This window comes from Pteropus vampyrus, unplaced genomic scaffold, assembly GCF_000151845.1.
Source record: "Pteropus vampyrus isolate Shadow unplaced genomic scaffold, Pvam_2.0 Scaffold74, whole genome shotgun sequence".
Taxonomy (NCBI): domain Eukaryota; kingdom Metazoa; phylum Chordata; class Mammalia; order Chiroptera; family Pteropodidae; genus Pteropus; species Pteropus vampyrus.
In genome coordinates, this window is record NW_011888855.1 from 9,053,587 (window position 1) to 9,067,047 (window position 13,461).

The 13,461-nt window shown below is 47.7% G+C and overlaps 1 protein-coding gene across 1 annotated transcript; it reads left to right on the plus strand.

Annotated features, from left to right (window-relative positions):
* Positions 1-1,238: 1,238 nt before the first annotated feature.
* EGR1 (early growth response 1) lies at positions 1,239-5,110 on the plus strand. Its single transcript, XM_011362434.2, has 2 exons — positions 1,239-1,828; positions 2,556-5,110. The coding sequence occupies exons 1-2, from the start codon at positions 1,537-1,539 to the stop codon at positions 3,881-3,883; spliced, it is 1,620 nt and encodes a 539-aa protein (XP_011360736.1). The 5' UTR covers positions 1,239-1,536; the 3' UTR covers positions 3,884-5,110.
* The last annotated feature ends 8,351 nt before the right edge of the window (positions 5,111-13,461 follow it).

Sequence of the window (13,461 nt, forward strand, 5' to 3'; positions counted from 1 at the left end):
GTCCGCTTGGCCGGGGGATCCGAGAACCAAGCTGGAGAGGGGCCTCCAGGGGGCAGCACCAAGCCGCTAAGCAGGTCCTCTCTTCGTGCTAGCCTGGGGTCCCCAGACAGCCCATAAGGAAGCCCCCCTTTCAGATTCACGCACTGCCCACCCCACCTCCACCTGTTCTGGATAAAGATGGGGAAGTCTCCCACCACCACAAGGACCACCAGCTTCCGGTGAGAAAAAGACTCAGGTCTCTCCTAGGGCAACCAAGTTCCCTCATCTGGTCGCCCAAAGGTGGGCTCTTCCCCAGAGGAGACCAGGGAACAGCCTTTCGGTTCCGGGAGGCGCAGAGGGATCCCCAGGTTCCAACATCCTATTGGCAGATGGTGGAGAAGCAAGAGCTCACCGCAACGCACAGGAACCATCTGGCTAGTATTTCCTAGCCTCAGTTTCCCCGGTGACACCTGGAAAGGCACCGTGCCGTTAGTCGAGGCACCAGGTCAAGGCCCCGCCTCTCCTGGGCGGCCTCTGCCCCGGCCAACCCAGCCACTCCTCCCCTTCGCTCCCTCTCCGCTCCCACGGTCCCAGAGGTGGGCGGGCGGGCACTGGATGACGGCGGCAGAACCCCAGCCCGACTCGCCCTCGCCCCCGCCCAGGGCCGGGCTTCCCCAGTCCAGTCCCCGCCGGGGAGCCGCCTGAGCCACGCACGGTGCGCCTAGTGCTCCGCGCCTGAGCCCTCCCTGCCTGGGCGTCCCCCGCTTTGGCGTGCGTTCGGGCTCCCGGCTTGGAACCAGGGAGGAGTGAGAGAGCCAGGGAGCAGCGAGCAGCGACCCGGAAACGCCATATAAGGAGCAGGAAGGATCCCCGCCGGAACAACCCTTATTTGGGCAGCGCCTAATTTGGAGCGGCCCGATATGGCCTGGCCGCTTCCGGCTCTGGGAGGAGGGAAGAAGGCGGAGGGAAGGGGCGGGGGCAAAGTCGGGAACTCTGGGGCAGCTTGAGCCGGCGAGTCCCCAGCTGCTGCTTGAGCCTCAGGCTTTCTTGAGGACTGGGTCCCCGGGGTGCGAGAGCGGGCGCAAGGCCCGGGGCGCGGGATAGTGGTGCCCACCGTTCTGGGATAGGGGGCTTCACGTCACTCCGGGTCCTCCCGGCGGGTCTTGCCATATTAGGGCTTCCTGCTTCCCATATATGGCCATGTACGTCACGACGGAGGCGGGCCCGCGCCCTTCCAGACCCTTCAAATAGAGGCGGATCCGGGGAGTCGCGAGAGATCCCAGCGTGCAGAACTTGGGGAGTCGCCGCCGCCGCCGTCAGCTACCGCCGCCAGCTTCCGCCGCCCAGCCCCGGCCCCTACCCGGGCCTCGGTAGCAGCGCCGCGTCCACACCGGCCGGCGGCGAGGGCAAGCCTGGGGACCCCACCTGCGTTCTCCACAGTGTGCCCCGCGCCCCGCATGTGACCCGGCCAGGCCCCCGCGAGTGTACTCCCCGCAGCTCCAGCCCGGGGCTGCACCCACCCGTTCCAACACCAGCTCTCCAGCCCGCCCGTCCAGGATGGCCGCAGCCAAGGCCGAGATGCAGCTGATGTCCCCACTGCAGATTTCCGACCCGTTCGGCTCCTTTCCTCACTCGCCCACCATGGACAACTATCCTAAACTGGAGGAGATGATGCTGCTGAGCAACGGGGCTCCCCAGTTCCTCAGTGCCGCCGGGGCCCCCGAAGGGAGCAGCGGTGGCAGTAACGGCAGCAGCGGGGGCGGTGGAGGTGGAGGGGGCAGCAGCAGCAGCAGCGCCTTCAACCCTCAAGGGGAGGCGGGTGAGCAGCCCTACGAGCACCTGACCTCAGGTAAGCGGTGGCCCACGCCGAGAATTAGCCCCTTCGCCACCATCCTAGCTTCCAGTCCTCCCTCCGTGGCCTTTGCTGCGCTCCCTTCACCGCAGCGGTGCTCCTGGACCTCAGGGTTGCATGTGGGGTTTCCCTTCAATTCCTCGCATCCCCCGGGTCATGTGTTAGAGGGATGCCTGGGGACATCCGCCTCCGCCTCCACCTCCACCCTTCTAGTCCCTAGCGGTGCGCAGAGGAGCGAGCTTTTGTTTTGGACGGAGAGCTCCGGGGCTGCGTGGGTGGGTGGAGGTGGGGGGAAGGCCTGGTTTGAAGAACAAGGCCCCCCCGCCCCAACCCCAACCAAAAGCCTGCCCTGCCCGCCCCCCTGGCCACAAGGATGGACCCTGACCCTTGGCCAGGGATGTCCCGGCAGCCCTCGCAGAGTAGGGAACGTGCACTAGCGATAGCCAAGGGGGTGCCGGCGGGAATCTGTCCGCCGCGCAGCCGCCACTGCGGAGCGCTAGGAGCTGCAGTGGAGGGGGATTCTCCGTATTTGCGTCAGCTGTTGTTGAAATGGGCTCTGCCGCTGGAGCGGGTCCAGGAACATTGCAATCTGCTGCTATCAATTATTAACCAGCTCGGCAGTCAGTGGTAGCCGGCTCGACCTCTTGCCTGGCAGCTTGGGTTCTCCTCGTCCTCCAGTGATTGCTCTCCAGTAACCAAGCCTCCTCCTTCTCTGTCTTGCCAGAGTCTTTTCCTGACATCTCTCTGAATAACGAGAAGGTTCTGGTGGAGACAAGTTACCCCAGCCAAACCACCCGGCTGCCCCCCATCACCTACACCGGCCGCTTCTCTCTGGAGCCTGCGCCCAACAGTGGCAATACTTTGTGGCCTGAGCCCCTCTTCAGCCTGGTCAGCGGCCTCGTGAGCATGACCAACCCACCGGCCACCTCATCCTCAGCACCGTCTCCAGCGGCCTCCTCTTCATCCTCAGCCTCTCAGAGTCCACCCCTGAGCTGTGCGGTGCAATCCAGTGACAGCAGCCCCATTTACTCAGCGGCACCCACCTTTCCCACGCCTAACACTGACATCTTCCCTGAGCCACAGAGCCAGGCCTATCCTGGCTCGGCAGGTACTGCGCTCCAGTACCCACCTCCTGCCTACCCTGCTGCCAAGGGTAGTTTCCAGGTCCCTATGATTCCTGACTATCTGTTTCCACAACAGCAGGGGGACCTGGGCCTAGGCACCCCAGACCAGAAGCCCTTCCAGGGCCTGGAGAGCCGCACCCAGCAGCCTTCACTCACTCCACTCTCTACCATCAAGGCCTTTGCCACACAGTCCGGCTCCCAAGACCTGAAGGCTCTCAACACGACTTACCAGTCCCAGCTCATCAAACCCAGCCGCATGCGCAAATACCCTAACCGGCCCAGCAAGACACCCCCCCACGAACGCCCTTATGCCTGTCCCGTAGAGTCCTGTGACCGCCGCTTCTCCCGTTCAGATGAGCTCACCCGCCACATTCGCATCCACACTGGCCAGAAGCCCTTCCAGTGTCGCATTTGCATGCGCAACTTCAGCCGCAGTGACCACCTCACCACTCACATCCGCACCCATACAGGAGAGAAGCCCTTCGCCTGTGACATCTGTGGGAGGAAATTTGCCAGGAGCGATGAACGCAAAAGGCATACCAAGATCCACTTGCGGCAAAAGGACAAAAAAGCAGACAAAGGTGTTGTGGCCTCTTCTGCCACCCCCTCCCTCTCTTCCTACTCCTCGCCAGTGGCTACCTCCTATACCTCCCCAGTCACTACCTCTTACCCATCCTCAGCCACCACTTCATACCCATCACCTGTGCCCACCTCCTACTCTTCTCCTGGCTCCTCCACCTACCCATCCCCTGTGCACAGTGGTTTCCCCTCACCCTCAGTGGCCACCACATACTCCTCTGTTCCCCCTGCTTTCCCTGCCCAAGTCAGCAGCTTCCCTTCTTCATCTGTCACCAACTCCTTCAGCGCCTCCACAGGGCTTTCGGACATGACAACAACATTTTCTCCCAGGACAATTGAAATTTGCTAAAGGGAAAGTGGGAGAAAGGGAAAAAAGGAGAAAAAGAAACACAAGAGACTTAAAGGACAGGAGGAGGAAATGGCCTTATGAGGGTTTCCTCTTAGGCCAGATGGAGGTTCTCAGAGCCAGTCCTCCCCTCTAATTGACCCCAGGGTCAGTGTGGAAGGTCTGTTGGCCAACAATCCTTTCTGCCCACTTTCCCTTCCTCCCCTACTCCCTTTGACTTCAGCTGCCTGAAACAGCCATGTGCAAGTTCTTCACTTCTATCCAAAGAACTTGATTTGCATGGATTTTGGATATATCATTTCAGTATCATCTCCACCGTACGCCTGACCCCTTGCTCCCTTCAATGCTAGAAAATCGAGTTGGCAAAATGGGGTTTGGGCCTCTCAGAGCCCAGCCCTGCACCCTTGTACAGTGTCTGTGCCATGGATTTCATTTTTCTTGGGGTACTCTTGATGTGAAGATAATTTGAAAATTCTATTGTATTATTTGGAGTTAGGTCCTCACTTTGGGGGGGAAAAAAAAAGAAAAGCCAAGCAAACCAATGGTGATCCTTTATTTTGTGATGATGCTGTGATGATTAAGTTTGAAGCTTTTTTTGAAACAGCAGCCTTCGGTATTAATCAGCATGTGTCAGAGTGACGTTCCGTTAACCTTTTTGTAAATATTGCCCGACTGTACTCTCACATGTGGCAAAATATGGTTTGGTTTTTCTTTTCTTTTCTTTTTTTTTTGAAAGTGGTTTTTGTTTTCGTCCTTTTGGTTTAAAAAGTTTCACGTCTTGGTGCCTTTTGTGTGATGCGCCTTGCTGACGGCTTGACATGTGCCAGTGTGAGGAACGTGCTCACCTCTAGCCTTAAGGGGGGCAGGAGTGATGATTCGGGGGAGGCTTTGGGAGCAAAATAAGGAAGAGGACTGGGCTGAGCCTCAGTTTTCTGGAATGTAAGAAAACAAAATCTAAAAATCTGAACTCTCAAAAGTCTATTTTTTTAACTGAAAATGTAAATTTATAAATATATTCAGGAGTTGGAATGTTGTAGTTACCTACTGAGTAGGCGGCAATTTTTGTATGTTATGAACATGCAGTTCATTATTTTGTGGTTTTATTTTACTTTGTACTTGTGTTTGCTTAAACAAAGTGACTGTTTGGCTTATAAACACATTGAATGCGCTTTATTGCCCATGGGATATGTGGTGTATATCCTGCAGAAAAATTAAAAGGAAAATAAAATAGCTGCGGTTGCCCATGTCTTTCCTGAGCTAGGGGGAGAGATCTGCCGTCACGTCCCTGTTGGGGAATTTGAGGGGCTTTTACAGGGACAAGGATATTCTGATCAGAGTCATGCCCACTGTGTGTCACTGGAGTGAATTCTTTATGAGGACTGGGTGTGGGTCTCCTCTTCTTGATTCTGGGCCTATTCCTTCTCAATCTGGTGCGCTGCAGCCTTATCTTGGTTAGTTAAAGCTACAAAAGGCCAGAGGTAGGGGTAGAACATGTATGATAGAGGCATGCTTCTGGCTCCAAAATGTTCAGCCAGCCCTGTTCCCCATCTCTACCAAGAGTTGGGAAAATCTTATGTTCTTGGGAATTCCTGCCATATGCACTTGAGGGAGATAAAGGGTAGGCACGAGGCCTTTAGGAAACAGTAAAAGCTGGAGCTGACTCAGCCTCTCCCTCCCATCCTCCATGTCCCCAGAAACCTGAGAGTGGTAAAAAAAGCCTAGAAGAGGCGAGGGCCAGTTCTCAAGCCAAGAATCCTTCCAGTAAGAAATCTCACTACTTGCCAGCTGGAGCTGCCATCCTTGGCAGCTTCCAGAACATGGGACAGAATGGGCAGGAGGCTTGCCTGGTATCTAAGGTTCCCATCCAGACCAAGTCTGTACCTGTTGTGTAGGAGGCCTGAGGTACTAGCCCCTTGAGGGTCCATGCTCAACTGGAGCAGTCCTTGTGGGCTTGTGAGCATCTGTCTGCAATGTGAGGCCTTGAGCTGGCCACAACAATGCAGATTGTCAGTTGGGGAGAAAGAGATGTAAGCCAAAAATTACAACACAGTGTTATATTATATAATATGAGCAAGCATGGTGCTCTATGGGAGCACAGAGGACACCCAATCCACCCAGGGCCTTAGGAAAGGTGGAAAAAACAAGTTGGAAAAGGTAAGTAGGAGTCAACCTGATTGACTTGCTTTGTGTGTGAAGCAGGAAGGGTGTTGGCTGAGCCTTTGCCCAGAAGAGTGGATGGATAGATTACTGAATGGAAGCACTACCTCCAACCCTGATACAATTCTCCTTCGACTTGCGGACATCACCATCCATTGATCAGGTGGGTGCAATAGATTTGATATCCTGGAATTCCCAAGCCTTGGCTCCCCTTCCAACTTCTGACCCCTCCCTCAATCATGGACAATAAAGAATCCCCCTCCCTACCTACTATGGTTATTAGGCCCTGATTGAAGTCAAGGTCTCACCTCCCTCCCCTTTTCTTCCCTCTCCGAGGGTTTCCCAGGTTACAGACATCTTCTGGAGCCAGGGGGATTCCAGCAATCCCCTGGAATTGGCCCAATTCTGTCTTATCTAGCCTCTGCACCAACATTGTTAATCTCTGCCCTATCACATAAGACCAGGATCCTCAGCTTGGAGCAGGGGTAACTGAAACATGTTCTGTAGTACAGAGCATATCCTTGTGAGCCTCCTAGCAAAATTTCCAGGTCCTGATGGGACAATATTTGAGTTGGCACACCTTTTCCCAGCTCCACCTACCCCTCCCCATCTCACTCTATGCCCAGAAACACAAGTCTATGCCTGTTACACATTCTTGAGAATTTCTCCCACATACTCCCAAGAAACAAAACATGGCAAGAATAAAATATGAAAGGAGCAAAGAGAATCTGTTGCTTTCAAGCAGAGGAGCTCCTATGTTATTATAGTGCATCAGAATCAGATTCCCAGATTGTCTGATTCTTGAGGTCTGGGATGGCGTCCTGGAACTGGCCTTGATAATAAGCACCCCAGGCAATTCTGATGCAGATGACTTGGGGAGAAATTCTGCCAAGCCTGCTAGCTAATTTTTCTAAGTGCTGTCACGTAGGGTGTCTTTAGGTTCTGACAGTTCAAAATCAAGTCTCTTGGCATGGCTAAAATAGGGTAAGACTCAAAAATTGTCCCATTTTACAGTCTTATAGTATAAAATAAAAGGAAATCGTTCATTTTAACTCCTGCCCCTGTGAGAGAAATCTGAAACCAAGGGCACAGGGCAGTGCTGATGAAAGTTATCATCATAAAGGCTGAGGTTTGGGAAGGGACCCAGATAATGTTGAACAATTGAGTGCTACCTGGGGATATTGTCTAGGGCTTCAGGAATGTGGAGAAGGACAGAGAGGAGTGGGGTGGTAGAGGAGAGGGGGTGGAGGGCTCCTCCAGCGAAGGACAGGTTTAGCTTCTGAAGTAAAAGAAAGAACCAGGTCCTAAGGACACTTGACCCTTCTTCTTGAATTTCAGGACTGTTCAGCCTCAACCATTTTGAAATATTCTAAGCATTCAGGATGGTGGAGCTTAGCCTGCTTGTCAAGCTAGGTTTGAAGTGTGCTTTCTTCAACCTTTCCTCACTCAGAACCCTAATCCCCCACCACAACCCCAGCAAGAAATGAAGTCAGGAATGGATACTGTAGGCTCAGAGATATCCCTTGCAATGTCCCCTTCTGTCCCCATTCCTGCTATTTCCCCTGGTTCAGCCACTTAGGGCAGTCTGAGAAGGAAAGACTGGGCAGAGTGAGATCCAGTGTTCTAAAGAAAATGAGGCCAGGTCTAAAAGAATCAGATGTCAAGCGGCTAGGATTTCAACATTTTACCCATAAATCTTGGGTGCTAATAAGATTTTTGCATCCAAACAGCAAATCTAGCCCTCCACTTCAGTGGTTTTCCTTTCCATCTTCCTTTTCCCATTATTAGAAACTAGAAGAACTTTTTGAGGCAAGCCAACTTGGGAAGTTCTCTTAGGTCAAGTTGGTAACTCAGCTTCTCAGATCCAAGTCAGACTGTCTCATCTGCTTTTTCAGGGAGCTCTCTCCAACAAGCCCATTCTCCTCAGTACTTAGATTTATTATTATTATTATTATTATTATTATTATTATTATTATTGCAACTTTATTGAGGTACAATTGATGTACAGTAAACTATGCATTCAAAATGTACAATTTGATGAGTCTTAAGATATGTGTACACAGGTGAAATCATCACCACAATTAAGATAATGAACCTATCCATTATCCCCAAAACTTTCCTCATTCCCATTGGCAATCTTTCCTTCTTCCAGCCCTGTCCCCAGGCAACCACCAATCTGCTTTCTGTTGCATTTAGATCAGTTTGCATTTTCTGGAGTTTCATATAAATCAAATAATGCAGGAGGAACTCATTTTGGTCTGGGTTCTTTGATTTAGTATCATTTTGAGATTCATTCATGTTTGTATATATAAATAGTTCACTCATTTTTATTGCTGAGTAGTATTCCACTGTATGGCTGCAGCACAATTTGTTCACCTTTTTCACCTGTGGATGGACATTTGGGTGGGTTTCCTTTGAGGATACTATAAATAAAGCTTCTGTGAACATTTGAGTAAAAGTCTTTGTGTGTACACGTCCTCATTTACTCCAAAGCCCCACGTTTGACTCTTTCTACCACGTTTCCACTTACTCAGCTTCCTCTTACTCAAAGCGATAATCACCCATCTTCCCCAAAGAGTCAGCACCCAGCTTCCTAAGGGGTTTGCTTCATTTAAGCTTTCCTCCTATAAGCAGAGCCAGCCCTTTTATCATTTTTATTGCTCTACTTTCCATTTGTTTGTACCTTCCTGGTAATGCACTGTCTGGGACTAAGCAAGATATACTGTCATTATTTATTCAGCTTGGCAAAGGTACGTAAGTCCTTGGTGATACTTTTCTAAGGAGAAAGGTACCTGATCAAGGGTGGGCTGTACGTTGATGAGGCACTCCTACCTCAAAAGGAGGAAGGGGCTAAGATCAGATGATATAGGAAGTTACCCCTGGAGACTAGTTCTAAGAGGTTATCTGTACACTTTGCCTTGTATTACTATCTCCTGGGGATTCTTTCCCCAGAAGGGTGTTCTGCAGCCAGGCCCTAGTCACCCACTAGTTGTCACAAACCCTATCTTACCACATCCCGCCTCTCGGTTCTGAGAGAGTGTTGTAACCGCAACTTTTCTCCCTCCTGTTTGGGCCCTGAGAGCCTGGGACTGTGGAGCAGCCTGAGTGAAAAGGGCAGCTGAGGCCAGAGGATTGTTCTTGTCTGTATTTCCAACTCTGATTAGCTGGCCCTTGCTGCCTGCCTGGGTATGTGTTTAAACTTTGACTTCTCTTAAACTGTCTTCTCAGGAACATTGAATCTTCTCCAGCTGCCTTATCAGAACCAATTTTCAGTCACCTCAACATCAAAGGTCCTTCTCAAACTGTCCTCTCAGAACCACCTATTTAACACTGCAGGTCCATCTGACTTGGCCCTGGATAAGCCTTCTCAGATCAGTGATGAGGCTAACTAGTACCTTGGGGAGCATTCTCAGTCTTTTACGAATGACACAAACACAACTTTGATTGCCCCCAAGTCCCTATAAAACAGGAACTCTGGAGTGGTGGCTACTTCCAGTCTCATCACAGCAGCCTCAGAAATGATTTTGTCTCTTTGGATTTGTGATGACTCCCCTGAATTGCCTTCTCAGGATCATCTTTCATTCTCTTCAGAACCAGATTTCATTTTGGGCTAATGAAACTACTAAAGTCCTTAGAATTTTCTTCTCAGAAGTATTGTGACTCTATCCAGAAAGACTTCTTCAATCTCCTCAGGTCTATTAGGCTTCATAAAGTAAGTCTTTAAGTTATTCATCCATGGGCCTCAGGTTCCCCCTCTGTTTTATGGGGAAAATAATGCTTATTTTCTTCTTCTTCTTCTTAAAAATAAGAACATTAATTTTTTTCTGAATACAAAATATATATTCATTGTGAGTAATATAGAAACGCCTTGCCTTTTTCACACATGATGAAAGGAAGGAAAGCACTTTGACATGTGAAATCACTTACACCGATGGAGGGAGAATAAACCAGTACTCGCTTTCCTGAGGGCAATTCAAGAGCATGTACCTAGAGCCTTATAAGAGTTTATGCCCTCTGACCTAGCAATTCTTCCAGGAATGGCTATTAATTACAATATTATTCATAATGGAGTAAAACTGGCAATAACATAAATATTCCATGGGTGATGGCTTAAATAAATTGTTATATAATGGACTACTAGGCAGTCATTACTATAAACCATGTTTTGAAATAATTATTGACCTAAAAAATTCCCACAATATAATACTTAAGTGATAAATTAATATATAAAACTTTATATGCCATATTCCAATTTTATAAAATACAAGCACGTGCACACACATAACATCAAATGTTGTGGGTTTTTTTTTTTTTTTTTTTAGGCGATGCAACCCTTGGTCGACCTCACAGATTGCAAGGACCTTGTCAGTTTATAATCTCTTATGTTTTAAATTATTTTACGCCTACAGCACCTGGTCTTCCTAGATCGTCTCCCATCCAAGTTCTAACCAGGCCCAATGCTGCTTAGCTTTCAAGATCAGACGGGACTGGGCTTGTTAATGGTTGTTACTTCTGGTGGGAGTCTAGAAAATTTTTATTTCATAGTTTATATTTTTCTGTATTTTCCAAGTGAGCAGGCATGCATTTTTTTTTTTAATCACTGGAAGAAAATCATTCTATTTTTGAAAGAAAAAATTAGACTAGGTAAGCAAACAATTATTTTCTAGACTGGCATGATCTATGGGTCTTTACGAAGGTCCTCTCCGCTGCAGATATCTGCCCCTTCAGTTGTAAGGTGGGAAAAGAAGAGTGCTGACAAAGAAGGAGAGGAAAGATTTTCTAGGGACTCAGAGCTCTAGGTTCTTTGCTACTGGACACAAGTTGGCTGTTTAATATTCCCATAGGTGGATGGTCTTCTGTGGCTGGCAGAATAGAAGGATCCGTGAGCTGTTGCTGGCTTCTAAATTTTGGGGCTGTGGGATTTTTTTTTTTTTTTTAAGTTAGAAAGGGTAGCCATTTTATTAGCTCAACAAGCTCCCTCAACTATTTCTTAGAGAACTCTTGATATCTTGCCCCTATCATTGTCTCTAGGCCCATTTCCAATATACAATTTATGCATACTACTAGGCTCAAAGCCTTTCTCTTAAATTTATTTCTTCTGCTTATGACCAAATTATGTTAACCAGGTGGTCTTGTCAGTTATTCTTGGGTTAGACTGTTTGCTTTGTTGTGCCCTAATTGAGTGGGCACACCTATGAAGGAAGAGCCCAAGTCTGGATAACTTTCTGGAGACCACAGTCAGCATGCTCCTTCAGTCTACATTGCTCCTTCAGTCAATCAGTCAGTCTGTTATCCAGAAAACATGTATCAAATACCAACTTAATGTCAGGCCCTGAGCACATAGAGATAAGAGTCTGGGGCAGCACAGAATTGTGTAGGGGGCAGATTTAGAAATAATTACCTTATGGTGTGATATATTAGAGGTGTGTATGGAACAGAGAGTGACTAATTCTGTCAAGGAGGAGGAGACTAAGGAAATGGTTGTGGAAGGAAGATTGGGAGTTCACAGGAGGATTTACAGGCAGAGGGAACAGCAAGTGCAAAGGCAAGGTGGTCTGTGTGTTCAGGAACCAGTGACTGGATGGTGGTGTGGACAGGAAGTAAAGAGAGGAGGGGCAGGAAATGCTGCTGGAAAGGCAGGTTGGGGCCAGGATTGGAAGGTTGTACTTTTCTTAGAGGCAACAAGGACTCACATGATGTTTAAAAGAAGGCCAACAACTTAGTTTGGCAGTGTTTCTGGGTGTTCGAAAGACTGTACTGCTTGCTACCTCCGTGGGAGGGTCCTGGTGCCCTCACTCCACTTTCAATTTAGTTATTGCAATAATAACAGTAATGGGCCTCAGGTTCATCCATGGCTGGTCACTTCAGATTTTATACATGCTCTTTAATTTTAGCTTTTAATAAAGTTATGAGTCACTTCAAACAATTCTTCTCTCTTAGCCCATTTTCTGTCAAATAAGATATAATATCTAAACATGCTAAAATTTCATGGATAAATCAAGCCTCGTGGTTTTTTTTTTTTTATTGTGTAAATTTTCAAACATTCACAAAAGTAGGAGGGAATAGTATAATGAACCTCTGTGTATCTATCAAGTAGTTTGACAACTGTCAATTCACAAGTGATTTTGTTTCTTCTACACTACCTTCCTCCCTCCCTACCACTTACACAGGATTGTTTTGAACAAATTTCAGACATTATACAATTTCATCTGTAAAAACCTCAGTTCCTTTGATTGAATCAGGACCTAAAAAAGACCACACTTTGCATTTGGTTAAGTCTTTTAAGTTTCTTTTATCTATAATAATTTCCCTTGCTATTTATTTATTAAAGAAACTAGGTTATTTGTACTAAAGAATTCCCCACTTTTGGGATTTAACAGATTGTATTGTTTTTTCCCCCTCTACAATGTTGTTTAATATGCTAAATGAATTAATATGCTAAATTCCATGAATTTACCATAAACTGGCTGTTACACCTAGAGGCTTGATCAGATCAGATTCACTTTTTAAGTGATGGTATGTAGATATAGCATCGTATGTCACTATTGCAGCATATCAAGAGGCACATAATGTTTTGGTTCTTTCTCTCTAATTTCCTAGATAAGATTTTTTTTAATTGAAATATAATTCATGTAACATAAAATCCTCCATTTTAAAGTGTACAATTCAATAGTTTTTAACATAGTTACAATGTTGTACAACTATTGACATTTTCTAATTCCAGAACATTACCATCAATCCTCAAAGAAACCCCATACCTGTTAGCAATCACTCCCCATTCCAACCCTAACCCCGACCCCCAACACCAGGCAACTACTAATCAACTTTCCGTTTCTATGGGTTTGCCTATTCTGGACATTTCATATAAATAGAATCATAAAATATGTAGCCTTTTGTATTGGCTTTGTTTACTTAAGCATGTTTTTAAGGTTCCTATGTACTGAAACATGCATCAGTACTTCATTTCTTTTTTTTGGCTGAATAATATTCCTGTGTGTGGTTGAACCAAATTTTATGTATCCATTCATCATTTATGTACCCATGGACACTTGGGTTGTTTCCACTTTGGGCTGCTGTGAATAACGCTACTGCTATGAACATTATGTACATGTTTCTGTGTGAACGTATGTTTTCAATTCTCTTGAGTAGTCTCTCTTTTTGCAATGTTAAGATTAATTGGTGGGGTTCAAGTATTACTGGTATTATGAAGTTCTCCATGCTACCCAGGCCCATCTGTCCAGGCCCTAGAAATACTCTGGTGGCAAGTCTGAACCAAACCAAGTGAACACTCTCAACCAGGTTGTCACTTGTGCAATGAACACTAGGGAAATGTAGGTGTGAGCAGATTCTGAGCAGGAGCCCCAGAAGGAGTGGAGAAGCCTTGGTGGCAGCCAGCAAAGTAATCAAGCACATGTGCTCTAATC

Bases quoted from the DNA above. Each gene is read 5' to 3' on its own strand.
- EGR1 (XM_011362434.2), top strand. From the start codon at position 1,537: ATGGCCGCAGCCAAGGCCGAGATGCAGCTGATGTCCCCACTGCAGATT. The intron at 1,829-2,555 runs GTAAGCGGTGGC...CTGTCTTGCCAG, and splicing joins CTACGAGCACCTGACCTCAG to AGTCTTTTCCTGACATCTCT.